The 27800-nt window shown below is 39.3% G+C and overlaps 1 protein-coding gene across 7 annotated transcripts; it reads left to right on the top strand.

Moving 5' to 3' along the window:
* Window positions 1-22825: 22825 nt before the first annotated feature.
* LOC147626814 (uncharacterized) lies at window positions 22826-26367 on the top strand. 7 transcript variants are annotated; one of them, XM_086816100.1, is made up of 11 exons: window positions 22826-22875; window positions 23572-23765; window positions 24406-24543; window positions 24635-24724; window positions 24820-24903; window positions 25021-25083; window positions 25232-25267; window positions 25341-25415; window positions 25548-25622; window positions 25734-25793; window positions 25881-26367. In XM_086816100.1, exons 2-11 carry the CDS (start codon window positions 23607-23609, stop codon window positions 26016-26018), a joined length of 918 nt encoding a protein of 305 aa, XP_086672226.1. In that variant the 5' UTR covers window positions 22826-22875; window positions 23572-23606; the 3' UTR covers window positions 26019-26367. The 7 variants fall into 7 exon arrangements, 6 of the variants coding, with proteins under 6 accessions (XP_086672226.1, XP_086672224.1, XP_086672225.1 ...); XM_086816098.1 differs by having other exon boundaries at window positions 22834-22919; XM_086816099.1 differs by lacking the exon at window positions 22826-22875 and adding an exon at window positions 23121-23447.
* Window positions 26368-27800: the final 1433 nt, after the last annotated feature.

Raw genomic sequence — 27800 nt, forward strand, 5'->3', positions numbered from 1 at the left:
ATTGCTTTGGTGTGGTCACATCTAAGCGCTCAATTATGGTTGAAAATTGATATGTTTATGCATATGCTAGAGGAATGTGAGCTTAAGGTTTATAATAAATGCACAATAGAGTTTATTATAGCATCTCAACAAAAATAAATGCACAATAGAGTTTACAATAGCATCTCAACAAAAATAAAACATGCTATATTTATCCATAATAGAAGTAGAGATATATAAAGTCATTTTATTTCATTATTTGTATAGTAAGTTTTTATTTTGTTAATTTTTTACTTAGCAGAGCCATAGTTTTGTGCATTTAATTTGAAAGGGAAAATGATGGATTTTATACTATAGACATGAAGAGTAAAATTTTAGAGATTTCAAAGGGCTTTCATTGAAGCTAAATAACATGTTTTTTTGGACACACATCTTGGGAGAAATGGCCTATTGAAAAGGGCCATTTTTTTAGTGTTAAAAAAACAAACTTATTATAGTACATGTGCCTCACCATTACACCTCTTCAATGTTAAGCTAGTGGATACAGATGCATGGGCACTTTTCCTAGTCTTCTCAACTTGAGTGTTTTTTTCGAGGAGATCGTCCAAAGAAGGCAAATTTAGCAATTTTCATGTGTGAATGATTGCTTTATAGACTAGGATAATGAATTCTATCATTAAGATTGTAGAAATCAGAATGCTTGACTCATAGGTAGAACTTTGTGTGCTCATGAAAAGATAGGCGCTCACCAACATGCATGTAAAGGGTGTTGAAGTGAAGTTTTTACATCATGAAAAGGTCATGAAAAGGTGATGGTGAGGAGAGGCCAACTAAGAAAAATGTGCAATATTTAATATCACAAATGTGTGATGTATATAATGACAAGAGGACAAGAGCCTCTAGTTGTGTAAAAGAAGAAAGGTTAGTCAGAAGGTTGATAATATACCCTAAGGATGGCAAAATCCAATGCCCTTAATGACCTCAAGGTTAGCATAGACACGATTATTAATGTGGTTCCGGCAAGGTCCACGCCAAGGGAAGCCCTCTTTTTGTCCAACATTGATCAGACTGTGGCTTTCCCCGTGGAAACGGTCTACGTCTACAAACCCCAGCCTTGTATGGATCATCCTAGAGCCTTGGTTGAGAAGATTAGAGGGGCCTTAAGTGAGTTGCTAGTGTCCTACTATCCATTGGCAGGGAGGATTAGATTCAATCCCGAGAAAGGCAGGTTGGAGATTGATTGCAATGCAGCTGGCGTTTTGCTTGCCGCCGCCAGCTCCGTGCTAAGCATGGATGATTTGGGCGAAATTGGGTTTGTTAATCCCGGGTTCAGGAGCTTAATCCTGCATCAAGTAGACGCGGCGGCCCCACCAATCGCCACAATGCAGGTTAAGCTCTATCACCTCTTCATTGGCCAAGCTTCGGATTCATCCCCGTTATCAATTTTGACACAATTTCATTTCGTCCCCCCCCCCCCCCCCCCCTAAAAGCCCCCTTTCTCCAAGGGGATGTAATCTAATTAAAAGCTACACCACTCACACACAACCCTATCGTTAACCGTACGTAGGGTTGTGTGATGGAGGAGATGCTAGGCCCCCTAGGCCTCTGAGTCAAATTGACAAGAAGATGTGCTCATGAAACTTTTTTGAGTGAAACCTTCTCCCATGGACTAAGGAGGAAATGATAATTTTCAAGAAGCATCAGTTTTTTTTCATTCAATTACAACTCTTTGAAAAAAAATTGGAGGAGGCATTTTTTAGTTCTCTCAATGTGAGGCAGATTTTTCAAAAGTTGAGCTAGATGAAGCTAACCTAGGGGCCTATTTTATACGTCTTTCAAAATTAACATGACTAAGCATCTGTCAAGGTCCTTTTTTTTTGCTTGTGTCACATGGCCTCTAGTCAACAGAGTGGAGATCATAGGTATACACTGAGGGAGGATGTTTTTTGTAGAAAATGTGGGTGATCTCGCCAACTCAACCCTATGGAATGCATTTTCCAAAATGTTAACATGGCTTTTAAAAAGCATAGGTTGTTTCAAAGTTAAAAAAGTTAACATGGCCTTCTATCGAAACCCAATTTTTCAAGGTTCTCATCATTGCGTGAGCCAATTTCAAAGCTATAAACGTGGATAGCTATAAACCCCAACTTCTTGTTTTTGTAAACTACTACACAAAATTTGTCACTCAAAGGATTCAATTGACCATTGGTAATTTGTTTTAGTGGTTTTGGTAAAGACATTTGAAGCCTTTTATAAACAAAAGGCCTTAATTTCATGTGGCTTTTCATCATAGCGTGAGTCAATTTCTCTATATTAATGACAATAATAGCTCATTTATATTAATGACAATAAAAGCTCAGATAACTATATCATACTACTAACATATGTTATGCTTATGTAAGGTGTTTAATGAGATAAGCTTAAACCTTAGGTTTGATAATTATCTATGTTGTGGATACTACTAACATATGTTATGCTTATGCAAGGTGTTTAATGATAAGCTTAAACCTTAGGTTTGTATATCTACATGTAATCTATAATTATTGGAAACCACAATTTGAATTGTTGCATCATGTTTTTTCTTTGTCTTTTTTGGTAAGGATTTGGCAATGAAATTAAGCGCCATGATAAGAGGACAAGGAATGCTTTTCCATGCAAGCTTTGATCGCACGTGCCTCAAAGCACGTGAGCCTCCCGCGGTACAAAACCAGAAGCCACCAAACAAAACCTAGACTTCACCCAAATCTCCTCCCGAGTCCCACCATGCGTACCGCTGCCATGGAAATCCGCTCCAAGCCCCTTTCCTTTTGTGTAAGCAAGGTTCGTGAAGGCATCCAACGTGTGACCTCCGACTACATCAAGTCCGCTATAGAGGTCCATAAGGGCGTCCCATCTGTGGGCATCCAAGGCAACTTCTATTTGTCTTCATGGTGCAAGCTAGGTTGACTTTGGATGGGGAGATCCAATATATGCTGGACCCATCATGAGTGGAGTTGTGGAAATGGTGCTCCTCATCTCTAACTGTGCAAAGGATGAAGGCCTCAACCTCCTGCAACCCCATGAAATGGCCAAGTTTGAACACCACATGCAAGTGTGATAAGATCACTTTCTAAAATGTATGCCTTTGGTTATATATGTCAAGGAGGTTTTATGACCTTGTGTAGGTCAACCAAATAGATGCTTATATTCCCTAAATATGATTAATAAATCCTACTTTTATAACCTCACAGATCAAGCATTGGTTTTGTGAGTTCCCATAATGCTTATGAGATTCCATTTTATAACTACATTAAGAGCTCTTGTGGATTCTCGTATCATCATATAGTCTAAGTTATGTAGGATAAAGGGCCCATTAATGTTTGGCACACACTTTTAGTTGTGTGTTGATCAAATCACAATGCACATTGAGGGCAAGCTGAAAGAGTGGTTTATTGCTCAATAACTTTGTTGTAGATATGCATAAAGGTAAACTTATGCCATCAATCTAAATAGCATAGAAGGTGGGTGTAACATAGATTAGTAAAGAAGAGCTAATGAATTTTTGTAGATCAAACAAACATGTACACTTAGATTCTTCATGCACATAACCGATGTCGAGTCCAATTATACCATTAGTATTCGTCGATGGTGTAGTTGGTGAAATGTAAGATGGGTCTTTAAAATGTATGGCTTTATCTCCAAAGTCTGGTTATATATGTCAAGGAGGTTTTATCACCTGTAGGTCAACCAGTAGATGCTTATATTCCCTAAATATGGTTGTTGCTTATTGCACACCACTGCTTATGAATAAATCCTACTTTTATAACCTCACAAATCAAGCATTGGTTTTGTGAGTTGCCATAATTCTTATGAGCTTCCATTCTGTAACAACATCAAGAGCTCTTGTGCATTCTTGTATCATCATATGGTCTAAGTTATGTAGGATAAAGGGCCCATTAATGTTTGGCACACACTTTTAGTTGTGAGTTGATCAAATCATAGTGCACATCGAGGGCAAGATGAAAGAGTGGTTTATTGCTCAATAACTTCGTTGGTAGATATGCGTAAAGGTAAATTGATGCCATCAATCTAAATAGATAGAAGGTGGGTGTAACATAGATTAGGAAAGAAGAGATAAGGAATTTTTGTACATCAAACAAACATGTACACTTAGATTCTTCATGCACATAACCAATGTTGAGTCCAATTATACCATTAGTATTCATCGATGGTGTAGTTGGTGAAATGTAAGATGGGTCTCTCTATAAAGTTCTAAAATTGAATACTCCCCATTTACTTGAAGAACTAGTTAGGAAAATAAACATTTATTAAATGAGAATAACATTTTAATATTTATAGGAATGAGTGTTAAATATTCACGTCTCTCTAAGGCTCCCCATTTACTTGAACTAGTCAAGAAAATAAATATTTACTAAATGAGAATGAAATTTTAACATTTATAAGAATGAGTGTTCAAGATTCATGGCAACCTTCCTTCTTGCAAACATCTCAAAGTAATAAAATGTTATGGTCACATGAGACTAACTTAAGATCCTCCCATAAAGGTTTTTTCTCTTATAAGGGTAGCAGATATTTGAGGGGATGAAGAATAGATAGGCCTCTGCACACTATGACTAATTATGAAATTCATAAATAAGGGTAGCAAATACTTGAGGGGGTTAAGAATAGATAGGCCTCTTCACACTATGAACAATTATGAAATTCATAAATAAATCAAGAAAAGGCTATCATTTATTAATAAAAAGTTTAATTAAATGCACAATTTTTCTTAAATTGGAAACACAAATGATGGGCCTCAATTCACCCATTTTTTGTGGACCTTGTCATCATTTTGTTTTATTGATATACAGGTCATATTACTCCCTAAATATGAAATTAGTGTTTATGGCTAAAACATGTTGTGAGCCCTTCCTCATCGTTACAATGAAGTCAAACTCGAGCAGAATTAGAAGCCATCAAGTGATTCTTCTGGTGGTACAGAGTTTGTTTATAAGATAAAGGAGATCTTGATGTTCTACAAAGAAGGCAAACTTAGTTGCCTAAAGATAATGCCAAAACTTTTTAATCGTGTAGTCCATGGCTAACCCTTCCCTTTCAGTGGTGGTATAGTTACATTTTGCCTCATTGAGTTGGTTGTTGCCATATATATAGTTACATTTTGCCTCATTGAGTTGGTTGTTGCCATATATATAGGCAGTGATGTGTGTGAACACACTTAGGACCGTCGGGGCACTTTTTTCCTCTTTATTAGGAGGTTTTTTTCCCCGGCTTGTATATACGCCTATCATTCTAGGGCTAACTAATCTTTTGTACATTGACACAATCTAATACATTGTGTATTGTGTGCATTCTTGCTTCTTCTTCTCCAAGCTTTGTGTGCTTTCCTGCAACCCTAATTCCAACAATTGGTATCAGAACAGGCATCCGCTCCTAGGGCTACACTGCCAGCACCCTCCGACTCACGTTCTCCGATTGAGGTGAGCTTTCACGAGCGTTTGCAGGTCCCTACACCGCCAGCACCCTCCGACTCACATTCGCAAAAATTACAGCTGAGGTCGTTTCGGGCTCCGTTTTTGCATTTCAAGTTCTGCTGCACAGGTGTTTTCGTCATTTTGTGCAAAAATTTTGACAGTGCAGTTTTCTGTAAAACAGGCATACGTACTCTATTGTGGACCGTGCTACATAGCACGAGTTGTTTTCTGTTCAATCTTTGCTTCATTACAGGTAGCTTTTGCATCAGTTTCAGTCAGTGGCCATGGTTGATAACAACAATGATGTATTTCGCATGTTATCTGCTGAGATGACAAATTGGATGGAGACAGCAACTACCCACTTTGGGCAAACATGATGCAGCATGTTTTGGTTGCAAAAGGAGTGCGGAACATTGTGCAGGGTATGGATGTACGTCCAGGTTCTGTGGATGTAGGATCTGTTGAGGATGTTGCAGGTTCTAACAGCTCTACTGTTCACTGCTGTTTTACCCACTGCTGAACAAGCTTGTTTTGGGATGGTAAAGATGCGCAAGCTCATGCCTTGATTGCACTTTCTATCAAACGTAACATCACCCCACATATTCATTTAGCTAAAACAGCAAAACAAGCTTGGGATATTCTAGCTGGTTTGTATGCAGGAAAAATCTCTTACCTGCGCAAAGAGCTAGAATCGAAGATTATGCAGGAAGATGATGACATGAATGTTTTTCTTGCTGAGATTAAAGATCTCAAGGAACAGTTGATTTCTGCAGGTGAGATTATTCCTGATCATTCTCTTGTGCAGACTGTTCTTGATGCTTTACCTGAGTCATATCAAACTTTTGCTTCCACATGGAGACTTGTTACTGAGGACAGACCTGATGTTGTCAAGTATGATACTTTAGTCAACAAGCTCTTGCGAGAAGCGCAGTCCAGGCAAAACAGGGCTAGGCAGCGTGCAGTTGATCAAGCATTTATTGCTGCCCAGCAGAGAAGAAGTGGTAAGGCAACCCCTTCCATTGTTTCTTCTCCTATTAGTAGGTCTGCAACTTCTTCTCCTTCCACAGGTAGCAACAATAGGTCTGAGAAGGCTCTTGATAAAGGCAAGAAAAAAATGAGGTACAACTATTGTAAGGCAACTGATCATGTCATTAAGAATTGCCCTAAGCTAAAGGCTAAAGAGGCAAAGAAGAAAGTGTCAAATGCAGCCACAATAGCGGATGCTTCTACAAATGCAGATTCTGCAAATGTTGTGCAGGATACAGAATGGGCGTTTAGCGTGTATTGCCAGTATGACCCATCTGTACATGATGCATGTTTGGCAGTTTCTGTTGACTCTAATGTATGGTATTTTGACAGTGGTGCTACAAAGCACATTACGTCGCATCATGATATGTTCACTTGTCTTGAGGCTGTCTCTAATGGGAATACTGTCACATGTGCCAATAATGCTTCTTACCCAGTGAAGAGCATTGGTAAAATTATACTTACTGTTGTAAATGGCAGTGCTTTCACACTTTCAGATGCTTTGTATGTGCCAGGGATAAAGAAGAATCTATTGTCTGTTTCTACGCTTGCTAGACTTGGATTTGTAGTCAAATTTATGGATGACGGATGTATTGTTCATGATTTGACTTCTGGTGATACGATTATTACATCTGGCACCTTGTTTCGTGGGCTGTATAGGCTCAATTCTTATGACAAGTGTGTGGAAGATTTAGCAAATGCAGCTTCTGATGAAAAGGCAATTTCAGATGCAAAACTATGGCATGCTCGTTTTGGTCATCTGAACTTTGCTAGTTTGCTGCGTTTGCAGAAATTTGATATGGTTGCTTCATTGCCCCCTCTTGAGGCACCATTGAAACATGTTTGTGTGAAGGCTGTATTTTGGGCAAAATGTAGCGTTCTGTGTTTCCAAAAGATGGTTCTGTGCGGGCCACTCACAAATTGCAACTTGTACATAGTGATGTATGTGGGCCTATGCAAACTTGTATGTGCGGGCCACTCGCAAATTGCAACTTGTACATAGTGATGTATGTGGGCCTATGCAAACTCCATCATTTGGTAAACACTTGTACTTCATGACTTTCATTGATGATTACTCAAGGCATGCATGGGTATATCCACTGAAGGCAAAGTCCGAAGTGTTTTTGTGCTTCAAACAGTTTTTGCTTATGGTTGAAGATGTATCCAATTATAATGTGGACACCCTCCGTTCTGATCAAGGGGGGGAGTACATGTCTAAAGAGTTTGATGCATTTCTGGCTAGTTGTGGGATAAAACACCAATGTACAGTGCCGTATACCCCTCAGCAAAATGGTATTACTAAGAGGAAAAACATGTCACTTATGGAGATGGCACGATGTATGGTCAAGAGCCCAGCTTTGCCACATGCGTTTTGGCTTGAGGCTGTCATGTGTGCTGCATATGTACTCAACAGGTGTCCCACTAAGGCCTTGCAGTCTGTTACTCCATACGAAGCTTGGCATGGCAGGAAGCCTTCTATTGGTCACTTGCGTGTCTTTGGTTGCTTGGCCTATGCTTTAGTGCCTATGCAACAACGTAGAAAATTGGATGATAAGGCTATCAAATGCATTTTTGTTGGTTACAGTGCTGAGAGCAAGGGTTACAGATTGTATCATCCGCAGTCAAAGCGTATCTTGATTAGTCGAGATGTTGTTTTTGTGAAAGATGTTGTGCAGCCTTTGTTATCATGTACACCAGAGACAGGTGTGAGCTCACGGGATGTATTTGATACGTTATTGCCTCTGTTTACAGGTGGGAATTCGAATAATGTAAGTCCTAATGAGGTAAATATTTAGCCTATGCAGATTTCAAACGACATCATAGATCAACCTATTTCTGATGCAGATTTACAAGATGTAATTTATGAAGATAGGGCTAAAAATGAGCAGGCTAGAGGTATGCCTAAATGGCTGGTGCAAACCTTGCGTGATAGTAAAATTGATGCACCTATGTCTAGTCGTACTCGTTCAGGTTTTCAGCATGCCTCTTATGCATCAGATTGTTATGCTTTGGCTGTGTCTAGTATGTGTGAAGAGGAAGAACCTCTTTCATTTGATGGGCACAAAAATCAGAAAATTGGTTGGCTGCAATGCAAAGTGAATATGATGCTATAATGAAGAATGGTACATGGTCTTTGTGTGATTTGCCTATTGGTAAAAAGGCCATTAGATGTAAGTGGGTTTTTAAGTTGAAACGAAAGCCAGATGGCAGTGTTGATCGCCATAAGGCTAGACTTGTTGCAAAGGGTTATGCTCAAGAAAAGGGCATTGATTTTGATGAGACCTTTGCTCCCACTTGTCGTATGACTACCATTCGTAGCATTTGTGCATTGGCAGCTCATAATGGTTGGAATGTACATCAGTTGGACATAAAGACTGTGTTCTTGAATGGAGATTTGCATGAGGAGGTGTATGTATCACAGCCTCATGGTTTTGTTCTCAAAGAGGGCAGGAAAACAAAGTGTGCAGGTTGAAAAAGGCTTTATATGGTTTAAAGCAAGCTCCACGAGCTTGGTATGAAAAGATACATGCATATTTGACTACACATGGTTTTCAGAATAGTCCAACAGAAAGCACCTTGTATGTTAAACGTGTGGATGATGCATCTAATCATTGCTCTCTATGTCGATGACATGCTGCTCACACAGGACCAAATGAGAGTCATATTGCTAATTTTAAGGCTGATTTGAATGCCTCTTTTGAGATGTCAGATTTGGGACATTTGCATCATTATTTGGGGATACAATTTAAGCAGTGTGATAGAGGTATTGCTTTGTGTCAAAGTATATTGAGACATTGTTTACAGAGATTTGGCCTTGAAGATTGCAAGCCTATTGCTACTCCAATGGAGACAGGTTTGAAGTTGAGTCTTTATGATGTTGGAGATCACTTTGATGTCACACTCTATTAGACAGCTGTTGGTTGCCTCATTTATGTATGCATTCACTTTGCAGTCTCACAAGTGAGCAAGTTTATGCATAGCCCAGGGTCTCAGCATTGGAAGAGGCAGTTAAACGCATCTTTCGCTACTTAAGTGGCACTATACATCTTAGGTTGTTTTATCCCAAGGGGGGATCGTTGCCGCCAGATTTACATGCTTTTTCGGACTCAGATTGGGCTGGTTGCTATGACACAAGAGTGTCCACAAGTAGTTTTTATTTCATGCTTAGTAGCTCATGCATATCTTGGTTGAGCAAGAAGCAACCTACTGTGGCCACTTCTAGTTGTGAAGCTGAGTACAGGAGGGCAGCTTTCACAGCTACGGTTGAGTGTGTGTGGCTCAAACGGCTTATGGGCTGACTTGGGTGTTGGATAGGAGTCTGCCACCTCTATCTACACTTACAGTCAGAGCGCATTGGCAGTTGTTGCGAGAAACCCAGTTTTTCATGCCTGCACAAAGCACATTGAGGTGCATTATCACTATGTCAGCAGGGAGAGACTCTCAGCAGGAGAGATCAGCTTGGCCTATATGTGCCAACACAGGACAACCTCGTCGATCTTTTCACAAAGGCGCTTCCTCGTGAGAAGTTCGAAGCTTTCCGCAAAGCTTTGGGCTTGCTCCCCTTTGTGGACTGATCTACTTCGGGCATGGCACTTCCCTATACATGAGTGCCAGCTCTCGTTCACACCATCACTCCCAGGGGAGATTTGTTGCCGTATATATAGGCAGTGATGTGTGTGAACACACTTAGGACCGTCGAGGCACTTTTTCCCTCTTTAAGAGGTTTTTTCCCTCGGCTTGTATATACGCCTATCATTCTAGGGCTAACTAATCTTTTGTACATTGACACAATCTAATACATTGTGTGTTGTGTGCATTCTTGCTTCTTCTTCTCCAAGCTTTGTGTGCTTTCCTGTAACCCTAATTCCAACATTGGTGACAGGCAAAACTAATAGGGAAATCCCTATTGTGCTCACTGGGGGTTGAGCTACTACACACCCAATTGCAAAGGCGGAGACATCAATGTCGACGTAAAATATGATGTCTCAATTGGGGAAATCCCTATTGTGCTCACTGGGTTGAGCTACTACACACCCAATTGCAAAGGCGGACACATCAATGTGGACGTAAAATATGATGTCTCAATTGGGGGACCTCAAGATGGGAGTGCTTGCCAATGCATTTTTCAAGGTGTTATATGCCTGTTGGCACTCCTCTGTCCATTCAAAGATTATTAGAAGTCCATAGAGGGGGCGATAAATTTTGGCATACATGAAGATGAAACATCAATAATACCCAACGTGTCCCATGAAGCACTGGACTCCTTTGAAGTTGGTCGATGGCAGCAGCTCTAGGAGGATGAGTCAGACCTTGCTGTCGTCTATGGAGATTCCTTGTTTTGAGACAATGTCCCAAGATTACTTTGTGTTAAACCCAGAATTGGCATTTCAGAGGATTGAGAGAGATTTGGTAGAGTCGACATCTCTCTAGCACTTTCTGTAAACACTCTAAGTGTGCTTTCCAAGTCGAATCGACGCAGAGGTCATCCATGAAAATTTCAAGAATTTATAAAGATATTCCTTGTAGGCCATGCACATTAGGTGTTGGAAGGTGGCTAGGGCATTGGTAAACCTGAATGGCATGACACAATATGCATACATGCCCCATTCAATTCACAAAGGTTGTTTTATGTTGATCCTTAGGGTCAATCAACACCTAATTGTATTGAGAGAATCCGTCAAGGAAGTTGCAGGCTTCCTTTCCGCGACTCTCGAGAGCACATGTTCCACTGTATTATGGTAGCATTGAACTTTTTCAGGCCTATGCAAACTCGTACTTTTCCATTCTTCTTGGGTATTATCACTATGGGTGAAACCCACTCTGTGTGCTTTATTGTTGAAATATACAAGTGAATAGGGTGTGTGCGGGAACAAGCTCTTAGCTAGAGGCTGTAAAAGAGAATCTGTAAATGTGAGAGAACCAGGTGAGAAGAATCTACTTGGAGAGAATAAAGGGTAGCATGAGAAGATTTAGGAAGTGTGGAGATATTCTGGGAAGTGTGGAGATATTCTGGGAGAGGTGGAGAGAATCAAGCAAAAGAGGTAGAGTGAATCAAGGAGAAATCAGTGGGATTAGATGCTTGGATGTAAACTCTATAAATTGAGGCATTGGCCTAATGAGAATTTGCTAGTTTTTTATTATCCATGCCTACATTAAGCTATTAGTTAATTACTCACTAATCACATCTTAATTATCATCTAATCACTTTGTTAATGATGTTGATTCTAGCATTTGATCCACCATAGCTCATCACATTGCTATAATTTTAACATGGTATCAGAGCCAAGCTAGAATTCATCAAGTTTATGAGCTCATTATCTAGTTAATTAGGATTAGTAGTAATTAAATTTTTAGTTAATTAGGATTAGTAGTAATTAAATTTTTAGTTATTTTTGAACTAGCCTCTGTACCCCTAGCTAGTGGAGGAGCTCTATCTCCTTACACACTCAACATTAGCTCCATTGCTTCTAGCCATAGATAGCCAACACCCTTGTGCTTCAGCCAGTCGAATCAATGCAGCAAACCGCCCATGCAAGCGCCCGATTTTTGCTGATTAAGAAGCGTCATTTTTCTGCAGCAAATCAGAGATCTCTACTTCATCCAATCAAATGGGTCTAATTCCTCTTAGCCCCAAGTGCTTTCAAGCATGCTCTACAAGCTGGTGAAGTTAGAATTTGATTTGATCAAGTCTACAGTGAGATCCAAGCTCTTCATCAAATTTGCAAGTGACTTTGGTAAAACAGAGATTAAGCATTCAACATTTGGTCAAATCTTGTGTTTCTTGGCTTAATCCTCTACTAAACTCATTGCTATTGATGGCCTTGAAAGCATTTGAGCTCATTTGAACTCTAAGGCCTCAGATCTGGGCTCCCCGCATACTCTGTTTTCTGTAAACAAAATAGAGGATTAATTTGTTAATCAGTGCTAATCACTATATTTTGGTGCAATTGAGGGTTCAAATTAACCATTAGGTATCTGATACAGATCCCTATAACTTCAGATTATAATTCGGAGTTGGTTTGATACTCCAACCATTCCGTACAAATTGGTTACCCTTGATTTAATGTAATTTCTGGTGATTTTATGTTGATAAATATGTTGTTGTAATCATCTCTTAAACACTACATTGAGTTGTGAAAGGGTAGGCACTATCCTTGAATCTTGAAATTGGATCAAGAGGTAAGACCCCCTTCACATAATCATGAGTACAGCATAAGAAATAGCCAAATTTAATGGGGAGCAGTTTTACACATGGCAGACAAAAACCATGTATTTGCTCATGAGGAAAAATCTGTGGGGGCTAGTTGAGGGAAGAGATGAATGCCCAGAGGCGAGAGGGGAAAATGAGTGGAAGAGCAGGAATGAAAAAGCATTGGGACTTATTGCACTCAGTTTAAATGATGAAATCATTCATCACATCACACGGATACAATGGGCAAAAGATGCATGGGATGAACTCAATAAATTATTTGGCACACAAGCTAAAAATTCAAAGATAAATCTATTAATGCAATTCTACAAATTGGATACGAAGGAAAGTGAACCTTTAATCACACACTTGAACAGATATAAAAGCATTAAGCAACAACTGGCAGCTATTGGCAAAAAGGTAGAAGATGATGAGGCACTAGCAGTGCTGCTGAAGAGTGTGGACAAAGGTGAATATGAAAACATTGTAGCAACACTAAAGAATGTACTTGAATTGAAGCTACACGAGATAGAAGGAGCTCTACTAGAGCAAGAGAGCAGAGGCAAAGAGAAGAAATGGCTCGACTACTCAACAGCAGGAGAAGAAAAAGCATTCTTGACCCGAGGAGGGTTCTCTCGAGGACGAGGACGAGGAAGAGGCAGAGTAGGAGGAAGGACCTTCACTTGCCACAACTGTGGAAAGCCAGGACACATGGCAAGACTGCTACAACAAACCCAGTGGAGAAGGAAGGACCTTCACTTGCCACAACTGTGGAAAGCCAGGACACATGGCAAGACTGCTACAGCAAACCCAGTGGAGAAGGAACGACATCGGCAAACTTCATGGAGGCTCCAAAGGAAGTGGAGTCGGATCATCTTTTCTGAGAGAGAGAGAGAGAGAGAGAGAGAGAGAGAGAGAGAGAGAGAGAGAGAGAGAGAGAGAGAGAGAGAGAGAGAGAGAGACCCCACAACCCAATGTAACCTGCCCCAACAAAGTAAAACCACCTCTGAGCCACCGATGATGTAGGCCACGTGGTAGAAGTATGTGTGAGCACTTTAGTCAAGGTCGCAGGCACTTGTAGTAAGCCTTGGACACATAGAGAGAGAGAGTGTCAAGGACTATGAGTTTAGGGACTTGAGGCACTGGTCGCAGGCTATCAAGTAAGAGAGAAACTTGGTATAGGGTCCAGGTGTGCTAAGTTCACTTGAGGGGAGGTGTGCTCGGCACTAGTCTCGCGGACTATCAAGTAAGAGGGAAACTTGGTATAGGGTCCAGGTGTGCTAGGAGTATTCACTTGAGGGGAGGTGTTGAAATATACAAGTAAATAGGGTGTGTGAGGGAACAAGCTCTTAGCTAGAGGCTGTCAAAGAGAATCTGTAAATGTGAGAGAACCTGTGAAAAGGTGAGAAGAATCTACTGGGAGAGAATAAAGGGTAGCATGAGAAGATTTAGGAAGTGTGGAGATATTCTGGGAAGTGTGGAGATATTCTGGGAGAGGTGGAGAGAATCAAGGAGAGGTGGAGATATTTTGGGAGAGGTGGAGAGAATCAAGCAAAAGAGGTGGAGTGAATCAAGGAGAAATCAGTGGGATTAGATGCTTGGATGTAAACTCTATAAATTGAGGCATTGGCCTAATGAGAATTTGCTGGTTTTTGATTATCCATGCCTACATTAAGCTATTAGTTAATTACTCACTAATCATGTCTTAATTATCATCTAATCACTTTATTAATGATATTGATTCTAGCATTTGATCCACCATAGCTCATCACATTGCTATAATTTTAACATTTATCTCATAGATGAATTCGGCATCTATCACATGGTCCTCCCCCTTTCCAAATCTTCTTCATAGTTCATTAGATCTTTGGGGTTACTCTTACTTGTTCAAATATTTTATCAGGTGCTAAGACCCAAGCTTGTCCCCAAATCCTCTACGATTGAGAGCCTCTCCAACTACATAATGACTCCATAATGAGTAGTTGCTCTCTCCTCCTCCTTTCATTACATTGAGAAGGATGCATTGAGATAGGGACCATCTAAAATAAACAAATCTTGCACACTCAGAATTTCCAATAAACTTACCAATGGTTTTGGTTCCTAGGCTAGACTTGATGGTGAGGATGCTTGCAAAAATAGGTAACCCTTGTGTGGTCTATGCTACTACCCATGCAAAACTGCATTAGTGGTGGTTATGTTTGTAGTGTAGTAGCCATGGTTTTCTTGATGGAACACTCAACCACACACAATGAGGTCCCTTGCAATGGCAGTATTACAATGCTTTCCTTGCTCCCCTAACCACAAAATCACTCTTTAAGACATTGAAATCTACCTTACCCTAAAGTTTCAATGAATTGAAGACATTACCCGGATTTTCCTTCTATCATGAGGCCAAAGGAATTCACTTTCACTTGTTCATCTACTTGACTATGTGTTTCATGCATTTGGTCAAACATCTCCAAATGAGTAATGAGATCTCACAAGTCCCGTCAAATTTTTACATGAGTTTAGACATGTGAACTAGCTTAACCTTGTCAAGTTGTTTCACTGTTATAATAGGAACTGCTACAGTGGGTGGTCCTATCCTTGTTTCTACCCCACTCCCTATTTCCATCACTATCTAAGCACATCAACCTCAATCCTCCTATGTGGTTGGTGTAAGGGCTAGTGCAAGTTGAGAGTAAGCATATGGATAAGGATACGAGTATGGATATGGTACTGAGACATATATGGGAATAGATGTGTTATAGTAATATGGGGGGTGCCCCATGAATAATAGAGTCATAATGAGAATAGTGGACTCTGTTGAGATATCGAGCTTAACTAGTGCTATAGCGGACATTGATAACCCGCCTGGGTGATAACTTTTACATGTACACCACTGGCATGGTTGGTGAGATTATGGGTGATATGCAGCCTGGGATGATAGGTTGTGTGACAGCCATTTTTGATTACTAGAGACTGGCATAGTTATAGTGGCGCTCATTTAGTCGGGTTCACATTATGGACTGACCCTTGTATGTTGTAGTAGTTGAGTACTAACCCATATAGTGTGTACTCTTATCCTTATGTTATGTTGGTCGAGTAGAGAAGAAGAAGATAGAAGAAAATTCAGCTATCCATCTCTCTCTTGTGTCTTGCTCTCTCTTGTGTGTGTGTTTGCTTGCTAGGGTTTGAAGCTCTCCCTCTCCCCCACATTCTCTTTATGGTATCAAAGTCTGGCTCGTGTGAGAGCTAAGGAGGCAAGAACAAGCAAGGAAGGAAGCGATACTACATGGGTAAGAGCACCATCATCTCTTTCCCCTTCTTGGTTTAGGTACAACACTCCTCAATAGCTCTAGGAGAGCTACACATCTCTGATTGAGGAGCTGTCTTCGTGGGAGAGAAGCTACAGGGCACATATTTTGTCCTTTTGGACGAAGTTTTTTCTGCCAGATTCACATTTCGAGAGCGTTAACGGGCCCCGTTTTGTCACTATAGGGTATTTTCAGCAGTTTTTTGGAAGTTCTGGTAGAGAACTGTTTCTGCTCGAAATCTGGTTATTGTAGTGCAGCAGTGCATTTTGAAAGTGAAAAAGGGTTTGCACATGTATTTTTGCTACTTGTGTATGTACATGTACTCTGGTCACATTTGGTGACACACAGGTTGTGCTGAAGTACCGCTGCAGCAGTTACAAGAGATATTGTTGTATTACAGGTTGTATATAGAAGTTGTTTGTTTACAGGTTATTTGATTGCTGCAGGAATAAATCTAAGTGTTTCAAAAAGGATCCTTCTAAGAAGAACTGCAGCAAGTGCGGGGAGATGGGACACTTATCTGAGTGCACAAGTGGTGGTAACAAAGAGGCGCGTAGCTATGCACAAGCCTCCTCTCCAAAGCTACCAGATGGACTTCTCTAGTCCAAGTATTTTGTAAAAACCTCATGGTAAAATCCTTTGTAATATACCTACCATTATAAAGGCATTCCCTAAAGTGTATCTGTATTTAATGTAGGGTTGTATAAATGGTCCAATGCATGCTTGCATGAGGGGGGGTGTTAGAATATAGCCCATACCGTGTCCATGTAAACAACTCCTAGTGGCATCAAGCTAAGGGTAGTGAAGCATGATTGATGGCATATTGTAGACGTGGCACACACACATGAGAGTTGTCATTGCTATGGCTATAGTGAAGGGTTGGTCTTTACATTAGATGGATGTAAAGAATGCTTTCGTGCATGGTGATCTACAAGGAGAAATATACATAATGCAACCACTAGGTTATAAGAGTCAGATTTTGTGTGTAGGTTACGTAAAGCCTTGTATGGCTTGAAGTAGGTACCCATGCTTCTATTTCTTTCTCTTTGCTTGGCTGCATTTGTTACTACCTTAATCTCCACTCTAACACTTTCTTGGTGAATTATATGTGTGTGCATTTCTACCTTTTTCTCCACTCCAACAATTAGTATTAACAAAGCATGGTTTGAGCCATGAAATCTATTTAACATCATCAATAAGGCTTAAATGCCTAAAGGTCACATGGGACTTCAGTGTGCAAATTACAATAAGGTCCCTTAATCCCCCCCCCTTAGCTCATTACCTACTCTGCAAAGGCATCCATGTGTGGCAACATGGAAGTTACAATGGAGTGATGAGTAAAGATCCTTTTATTATTAGAAAAAAAAGAGAGTGTCTGCTTGCGAGCAGATTACATTTCTCCAAGAAGGTGAGTGTTCTATAGCTTCCCCACACAAAATGGGCTTGTTCCCTTAAGACAACGAGTGCATACTTCCCCAATTGACCCTTTCATGCCCTTGTGCAAGGCTATTGGAATATTCCTTGATGAACATTAATTTCTTGCCACATAGAGTCAATGCATTAACTTTAACACAAGTAGGAGTATAGATAATATGAGCTCGAATACAAGTAGGACCACAATGTATACAAGCTTAAATAAATGCTACACATCTTACACCAACCTAAATGAGTCAATTTGTCTTCACATGATTTACCTCTAGGTTTTCAAATTATTAATAATGAGGGCTTTCACTATCCTCTTTCATTATGAATAATGCGGGCTATCAATACTATCCTCTCTCATTAAAGTATGAAAACATGGGAGATGGTCTATACCTCATGTAGGAGAATCTATGGTACTAGTTCATGAGAGTAAAAGACATAGGGTTGGCATAGGAATAAACAAGCATGCCTTTGATGTATCTTCTCATAAGTTATCATTACACTTGAGAAAGGCTCCAAGTTTATGCAAGCCCCATGGTTTAGCTCATAAACTAGCATGGGGTTAAGGTGCATTACTATCAATATAATGTATGGAGTATTGTACATGCTATAAACATTACTAGCATTGGCATTGTTTAGTTTTAATGTTATTAGGAGCTAAAATTGAGTAGCTAAAAAGAAGATACATGCCAAATTTGATTCTTTGTATATAGCTTTTGGCTTATAGGATGGCAAGCACACTAGCCATAGCTAATAAAGTAGGTTTATTGTTGAATATTTTGGAGATGGTACCAAGAGTCGTGATTCACACGATATATGTAGTAACCTCGAGAAAGAGGTGTATATGCTTTTTGGATTATTTTTTTCGGGGTGCCAAAACATGATCATGCTCGTTAATAAGTAGAAAAGAAAATGGCCACTCTATGGACCAAGGAGGCTTTATTTACCGATCTTGTTGGGACAGCATGATAAAAGCGATGTTTAAAAAAAAGTTATACAAAAAAGGGAGTCTGATATATGTTGGACACAATAACTTAGTGGCATTGGATATTACTTATTTCTTCTATAAATTTGAAATAAATATTCATGATAGAGTGCAAGTTTAATGTGATGACTTATTGTTATTCTCCATTTACTTCATATTTAGATAGCTATATAGATGTATATGAGGATCAGTAATAAGTAGCCCCATTAGTAATCACATCCATTTTCAAAGAAGGTCAATTGATGATCATATGGGCTTTCTTCAGACCATATGGAAGCATTTAGAATCTCGCTAGAAGGCACGATGGATCAATAATCTAGATTGTTGCTAAAACATGTATAAAAACTTGTTTACTAAACATGTTGTAGAAAGAAAGAAAATATTAGGTAGAGATAAATTGAATTTAAGAGAAGTATTGGTGGGAGGTTGGACAAATACATAAAAGGATTTAGATTGAGAATATACTTAAAGATATTTTTAGAGAGAGAAAGAGAGAGAGAGAGAGAGAGAGAGAGAGAGAGAGAGAGAGAGAGAGAGATTGCTTTAATAAGGGGTGGGTGGGTGGGTGTGTGTGTGTGTGTGTGTGTGTGTGTGCGTGTGAGAGAGAGAGAGAGAGAGAGAGGATAGAGCCATGCGTAAATTTTTAGCATGCACAGTGTTTGTGTTTGCCCTAATTTCTTTATGGTTCAGCCTGAAGCGGTTCCAAGAACTGCGCTAAGGTTTTAGCCCCCTTTCGGAGCCATTCATGCCGACAAATTTTCCATCCAAGCAGTGGAGAATTTGCGATTACGCAGCTGTGCATAGATTTTTAGCTTACACATTGTTTATGTTTGCCCTGATTTCTCTGGTGGGTGAGCCTGAAGCGGTTCCACTAGGTATGCTAGGGTTTTACACCCCTTTCAAAGCCATTCATGCAGACAGATTTTCCATCCAGGTAGTGGAGAATTTGTGATCATGGCTGTGCACAGATTTTCAACCTACACAATGTTTGTGTTTGCCCTAATTTCTTTATGGGTGAGCCTGAAGTGGTTCCACCAGGTGTGCTAAGGTTTTACCGCTCTTTTCTAGCCATTCGTGCAAACAAATTTTACATCTAGGTAGTGGATCCTCTCCTCTTTGTTTGCAGGACTGAAACGTAACTCTTCTCCTTCTTCTGGTGGAAGTATTAATTTTCGGTGTTGAGCAGTGGAAATGAGTCAAGGAACCATAGATATGGATTTTGTAGAGGCAGTGGAGAATTTGCGATCGTGGCCATGCACAGATTTTCAGCCTACACAATGTTTGTGTTTGCCCTAATTTCTTTATGGGTGAGCCTGAAGAGGTTCCACCAGGTGTGCTGAGGTTTTACCCCTCTTTCGGAGCCATTCGTGCAAACAAATTTTCCATCTGGGTAGTGGATCCTCTCCTCTTTGTTTTGCAAGGCTGAAACGTAACTCTTCTCCTTCTTATGGTGGAAGCATTAATTTTCGGTGTTGAGCAGTGGAAATGAGTCAAGAAACCATAGATATGGATTTTGTAGAGGCACATGCCTCAACGAGGGTGGAGGGCCAGAGCCAAAATTTGAAGATCACGCTTGGTGGTATGGGACACTAAGGTAAGATATGTGATACTTCATTGTATTTATGTGTGCACCCTTGGGCTCGGGGGTGGTTGGGTGGATGAGTATATGCCTGGTTCATGTATGTTTATGCATGGTTATTAGCTACAGAGATCTTTAGGGTTTTAACAGTGGTATCGGAGCGGTCTTTAGTTAATTTTTGATGTTTTTCTCCTCTTATTTTTCTCTCATTATTCCAAAAAAATTAGCATTTTTAAAGTAAATTTTAAACATTTACTAAGCAAAAAATGTTATTTTTTGGTTTATTTTGGTGGTCTATGCATTGATAATGTCAATATGGCGGTTGGAACGTGGTTCTTCTCGACTTGGATGATGTATCGACGTTGCGAGGAAATTTTGTGAGTGGAAATGCTATTTTTCTTTATTTTTATGGTTAAAATAAGCATTTACAGATTTTTTTTACCAAAATACCGCACATGATAATGTGGATATTTTGTTAAAAAAGGATTCCCCTGCATCTCAAATAAATGTAGGATTTTTCCCTAATTTTCAGGACATTGTTTGAGCATTTTATGGTTTTAAAAAAACATTTTTTATGGGTTTTCTGCAAGCATGCTATCAATTTTTTGCCGATTTTCTATTGAAATGCAGTAGGGGGCAACACGTCGGTGCATCGGGTTCTCTCCCCTGTGCGTGGCATTTTTTTCATCTCTCAAATCTGAGTTTTTCTTCATGTTCTTCTCGCTCGTGTGAACACCTCTTAGGTGGGGTAGATTTGATTAATATTAATCATCATTAGGTATTAATCATGATTAGTAAAAAATTTAGGATTAAGACTTTAATCACAACATAGAGTGGAGAAGAAATATTGAAGGAAGAGAGAGTGGAGATGGAGGATCAATGGGGAAGTGAGCTCTATGCTCCTCTCCCCTCTCCCTCTCATTCGCGTGCTATCGGCTTTTTTCTGTGGGCCGCCAACGCACAAACCCACCCCCGTTTCCTTCAAAAAAAAATAAGCTTTTAAAAAAAGCTTATTTAAAATCTTTAATAAAGCTTTATTAGTTTTTAATTAAAGCTTAATTAAAATTAGATTAAAGCTTTAAAAAAGAGATTAAAAAACTTCATGTTCATGATATTTTTTTTGAAAAAAAATTCATGTTGAGCCCTTTGACCTTTGGGGTCCTTTTTTTTTACCTTCCGTATTTCGGAGTTTTTTGTCTTTTCATTTTCCCGCGACCCTTGACTTTCCGTATTTCGGGATGACCTTACAAGTTTCGAATTTTTTTGACCGTTCGTATTCTAATGCGTTTGGGGTGCATTAAAATTTTTTAAAAATTCGTGGAAAATTAGAAAAAGGTTATTTCAAATTTTTGGAATATCTGGGTTTGGTGACCGGCATGTGGTGTGTCCGTTCGAGCGCCTGTGGACCGTTCAATTCCTTTTAAAATCCTTTTTTGCAAATTTTAATTAGATTTGAGAATTGTCGGGCAAAATTGAAAATTTTCGTGTTCGATGGGATTCTTGGGGTAAATTTTTTTAATAATTACCAAAAATTAGAAAAATTCTAGAAATTATTTTTAAAATCCTAGAAATTGGTATTTTTGAAATATCAATTATATTTTGGTAAATTTTATTACTAACCTTTTCTGGAAAATTTTAGATTTGGAGTGCCATAAGATAGAATTTGGTGGATTTTAAAATTAGTAAATTTTGAGGCCCTAGAAAAATAGAAAAAATTAGAGAAAAATCATGATAATTTTTTTCCCAAGAATTTAATATTTTTGGGGGTTATCTAGTGTTGAAGTACGTTTTTTAGCTGAAATTAGATAGATGCAGATTATTCGCGTATAATTAATGCGAGTGTGCCTCGTATTTGTAGTTGTTTTTGTCTGGTTAATTCTAGACAATGTTTTCATAAATATTTACGGTTGTTTAGCCAGCAAATGCTAATTAAAGCATTTTTTTCTTATGTGCAGTCAGTTCTAGCGAATTGATTTTCTAGATGATTTTGGTCAAAAGAGGGCAAGTGAAGTGAGAATTCTGGATGCTTTGTTGTTGCCACGTCGAGGCGGCTTACTGTCTTTTTGAAAAATCTATCAATATTATCGGGTTTCAAGTGGATATGTACAGTTATGGGAGAAGGTAAGGCCACACTTACACCGTTTGGTGATATTCCTCAGTTGGAGGATCAGCAACCTTGGTTAGATTGGGCATTTAGAAAGCCTCAGGACATTGTCCAGCGTTGTACAACAAATCAAGTGTACCATATGATGGTGGAAGATAAGCACTGGATCAGTGAGAAGGCTAATAGGGTATGGAACATCAGGAAGAGTAGGGCCTAGTGGAAGGAAGTAATCTTACAAGGCTGGTGGTCTAAGATTCCATATCAAGGGAAGGTATTCTTATGGCTCATGCTAGCTGGAGGCCTACCATTGGGGGACCAGTTGTGCGAAAGCGGAGGATTGCTTCTGGTAATGGTGTGTTTTGTACTACATGCTTGGAAACATGCCCGCATCTTTTCATTTCATGGTGGCAAAGAAGGTGTGGGATTTCTTTTCTCGCGTATGGACTCCATTGACAGATACGCCCGCAAAGGTTAAAGACTAGATTTTTGGAAAGATTCTTAATGGGCCAGATAAAGCAGAACATTCAGTTTTCTTTCATTTTTTCAGGTGGACAGGTTTGTGGCATATCTAGTGAGAGTGATAGTGAGAGAAGAGAAATATATAATGAAAGTTCTTAAGGGAATATATATATATATGTGTGTGTGTGTATATGAAAAAATGGGTGTTCAATATGTTTGTGGATTCATGGGCGGGGAGGCACAAAGAGACAGGTGTGAAACGCCATAAATTTCTTTACCAGCTGTTTTTAGCAATTATTTTCTATCGGCCAAGTGTACTGGGTGCATGGGACACGCTATATCTGTCAACACTAAGCCAACCATGGTAACCATCAATCAAGAATTTTTGACTGCTCACGCTGCTTATAGGTTTTTCTTTAATTTTCTTCTCTTTATTAATTAGATTTGTCAATGATGAATTACGTAATTCTTCATTATTGTTTTTTGTGAATGATTGTTTTGTTTTAATCTAATAAGATAAGATATAATCATGGGCATAATTTTCATGCAATGAAAAACATGCAGTCTCTGCTTTTAGGTTTCAAAAGCTCAGAATATAGAAAATATAGAGCGAATAATATAATTTGCTTAAGTATTATTCATTTGTTTTTTTAATTAATTTTCGACAATTAAGCGATGAAGCACTGCTAATAGAGTTTCCTTAATCAAGAAATCTTGCTTTCAATCGTCTTTGCTTTTAGAGTTGATCAACGTATTTATCGTCTTAATTTATGCAAATTTCTATAATAGCTTACATGGCTGGCAATTAATGTGTCCTTAATCAGCAAGTAAACCGGCAAATAATGTGTTCTTAACCAGCAATAAATGTGTCCTTTTTTATCATGATCAGATTACACTCCTAATTCTATTGGCATTTTCTTGGCCTTAGTATTGTGGGTAAATGATTGGCTACTCTTGATTATGGGATCAGTAATGAGACATTTATTTATAATAATAATAAGCTTGTTTGCAGCTCTTATTGATAACCTTAGCATGACTTTTTCTTTGTTCATGCTCTCAGAAAAAAGAAGAAGAAGAAGAAGAGTATGCTGTCTGATGAACCCAAAGAAAGTCGAGCAACCCGTGAATCCGTCGGATTCCCCTGATACTACCCTGTGCCCCATGCTTCAGAGAGAGTGGGTTTCATTGCAATCTGCCACACAGCTTCAATGTGGATGCTGCTGCTCAGATGTTCCCTTTGAAGATATGGTGCAGGTAAGCCACATGTATGCTTACATATTGAAAGTAGCATTTTTCAAAAGGATGTCTTCTATCCCAATTTTGTAAATATGAACACACACAGGCAGGCATACAATGACAGTGTCGATGACCCTAATAATGTTTTGATTCTTTTTTTTTTTTTACTGTCATTACAATTAAGAAATCATTTATATGCAAAATGATGCCTTCATATAATAATAATAATGGTGATAATAATGAATATGATGATAAAATCGTCATTATATATTATATACGGACATGACTGTGTATGTACGTATGTACGTACGTATGTATTTATGTATGTATGTGTATATGAATGTGTATGTATGTACACACACACACACACACACACATATTGCATCCTCATTCCTTTATATATCAGTTTGTTTTCCTTTTGAAAAAAAAAGGGGATCTTGGCCATCTTACCCATGAGTGCACCGCTGTACAATACCTAAGGTAATTCAAGATGAGCTGTTTTATATCAGTCTATGGTATACACATTCATTGTCGAAATGCTCCAAATTAATGTGCATCTGCCTATGTAAGCACAACATCACACTATTTCAAAATAGTGTACATTTATATCAATGGCTAGGTACTATACATGGTTCTGCACTAAACAGTTGCAAAGCAGTGTGCAGATGGACATCTATTTTGTTTCACATGTTTGCAAAGGCGAATAGAAGAATCTACGTTCGGAGGTCTGCCGGCCTGCGGAACTCTTGCATGCCTAGATATGGCCGGATGTGATGAATCTATTCCATGGTCAGAGGTAGGGTATGTTTATTTAGGTTGGTATTGCATTTGAGCATGCAAATGGGACCTTTTTTTATTGAATAAATTGTACTTAATCCGTTCATTAGGTCCGACGGGTGATAAAGGGAGATCTTCTTATCAAATTTGAACAACGCCAAGCAAATGATTCAGTGGCTCGTGCCAAGCTTCCAGGGCTGGTAATTAGTGTTTTTTAAGCATTTGATTTATGTCCCCCTCCCCCCCAACTATTCCTGTTATCCATGCCTGCACTAAAATGCTTTGTGTGTCGTAGATATACTGTCCTGCTTGCAATTTTGCATGTGAAGTGGATGCAGACGTGTCAGTTTTCAAGTGTCCAAACAAGTCATGTCAGAAGGTGATAATTCATGCTTTTTCATGTTTGTTTTTATTTCAATACATTTTGAAAAAGGAAAAGGTCACGAGCGTCTTTCATAGATAGCATTGAACCCTATGACGTAATTCCCTTTTTCAGGCAACATGCTTGAAGTGCAAGGAGCCATCCCATAAGCCTTTGCGTTGCGAGGATGTCGAGAAGGTGCAGTTTAGGCAGCTGAATAATTACAGTTAGTGACGTCTGTGCATGCAAGCGCGTGCTTACTTGAATACTTTGGGGGCATGCACACTGTTTTAAGGGGGGGTATCGATGTTTGGTCTGACTCAAGATTTTCTGTGCAAACATGCAGCCACCTCAGAGACACATGCGAAACGAAGTGGAAGAGGTGCGAAAAAATTCCCGAAGTTCGTAATATATTGCTCGAGAGGTTTGAATGCTAATTCTACCCAGCATGACAGATCATGTCAAAAAGTTTGATACGGGAGTGCATGGCATGTAAAGCCGAGCTGGTTAAAGAAGATGGCTGCAACAAGGCATGTTTTTTCTTCTCCTTACAAACCCTCAGATCACTTCTAGTGTCGGCAAGCTACTCAACCCACAATAATACTTAATGCATTTTGTTGCAAATGTAATTTTTGATAATTTCTCACTTGCCAATTTTCCAGATTACTTGCAGGTGTGGGCAGGGTATGTGTTATGTATGCCGGCAGCCAATCAAGAACTACAAGCACTTTTGTGAGGTTTGTATGGGCTCCTTTTGTCCACACAATGAATTGACTGTCACTTGCACTTAAAATTGGTGTATTTTGTTTGGTTGTTCTGATGTTTGGGCTGGCTGGACGTTTTTGCAGCACTTCAGAAGCCCTAATCAACCATGTAAGAGTTGCAACAAGTGCAATTTGTGGGAAAAGGTGGTTGATGCAAAGACAATCATTTCAATCCAAAATAGTATTGTATATGTCCATATTATTGACTACTTTGATCTTGCGGTTATGTAGGAGGACAACAACAGAGTGGTCCAAAATGCCAAGAAAGCAGCTATTGAGATTAAGGCAAAAGAAGACCCTAGCATTTTGGCTCGTGAAATCGGCCCAGCTGAGAGCTTTTTCCTTAAAAACAAAAAGAGGAGGAGATGAATCAAGATGATACTGGATCAAAGCCAGGGTGTGGTAGGCACATGCAAAGAAGCACGCTCCCTACTGTTATGTCTCCTATATGAAGCTGTTATGGCTACATTTCATTTTACTGTTCAGATACAACAATACCCTCTTCTATATAGTGCTAATATATATTGTTGTGTGGTGCTGTTCCAATTCCCTTTCAAACCATGCATTAAAAGCATGCATATAATTTAATGCATGGAGCTTCATCATCATTGGAAAGTTAACTTCTTTTTGTTGAGAACTGGCAAAAGGCAGGATAGCTTCCTTGAAGACATCAGATGAGTCTGTAATGAGTTTAAGTAAAGCAAGTACAATCATCAAAGATACCTCAACTAAATAGTAGAGAACATTGTGTGGCATACAAGTTCTATCATTTTGAACTTTTGGCGTGCTTGTCTGGTTTGGCAGCCATTGCATCTTCCTCTCTCTAACATCCATACTCTTCTTGAAAGCAAGGCCAAAAAAAGGTTTTGAATGACATCTAATCCTTGTTGGGAAAAAAGCATATACATCCCTTGTGGTATAGAAAGTACAAGATAAAAGGACACTATACAATGCACCATCCTTTACACTCTCTCCGGGACCAACGAGGAGAGAAATAACAAGATTATGCCACATGCTGTGTGGACTAATTTATTATTAGTTCAAGTCAAACATGCCCAACAATCTGGTTTGATCAGAACCCATCCAACAAATATGGCTTGGACATGAGAAGCCCTATTTCAAGCAAGGAGCATGGATGGTCCAAATGGGGGGGCTCCAATGAGAGATAGCAAGGTGCAATCGCTAATATGTTCAAACTTCTGCTTGTTATTTTCTATTGCTTAAGAACTTCAGGCATGGGGGCTACACAAACAACTTTTGGTTACTACCCCAGAAAATCATCAAATTTACAAGTGCATCGTTTTTCTTACACTCACATGTGTACATCCTCAAGGGGGAGAAATAAAAGATACATAGGCATCACCCTTTTATCCTACAGATACATTCTGCTCCCCCCTCACTCTATGCCCCCGCCCCCCCCCCCCCCCCCCCCCCAAAACACACACACACCCCTCATGTACATCTGTGCCAAAAATTCACAGGGGCTCTAATAATTCGGATAAGCTTTCCTCATGGCCACATCACCCAAGTAGATAGAAGAGTTGGTTTGCTGCGAGTATACTTTGTCAAGGTCTCAAGCTCTCTCTGCAACAACGAGTTTAGAGTTGCAGTGTCTTATCCTTCCGAATAGCATCATGTTCAGTTTTTATGCATGTCCAAACCAGTAAGTACCACACAACGGAGTTAGGCACATGCAAAGAAGCAAAGCTCCCTACTATTTATGGCTAAAGTCTCTTATGATACATCGATAGTCTCCTTAATGAATCTATTATGTCCATATTATGTCCATATTACATTCTCTTTCTATTTTTGCTTTAAATATAACAATAGTCTGAATAAAATTAGCGTTGATGAAAGGGTACAAGTTTAAGCAAGCAACTACAAACATTGTGTGACATACAAGTTCAACTTAATGCCTAATGTTTTTGAACTCCTGAAACTACATCACATCTCCCCCTCTTCCATGCTCTAGATATTCAATCCATGTTGGAGAAGGTAGAAGATAAAAACAACGTGCTATGTGCCATCCTTTAGAATTTCAGCATATGGGTGGAGAGAAATAATGAGATCATGATAATGTTGCAAGATCATGACATGCCACATTCTGTACTTACATATTCTACCTTCGTTCAAAAAAAGCTCGACATCTAA

Source organism: Cibotium barometz, chromosome 21, assembly GCF_041138505.1.
Source record: "Cibotium barometz isolate CiBa-2024 chromosome 21, ASM4113850v1, whole genome shotgun sequence".
Taxonomy (NCBI): domain Eukaryota; kingdom Viridiplantae; phylum Streptophyta; class Polypodiopsida; order Cyatheales; family Cibotiaceae; genus Cibotium; species Cibotium barometz.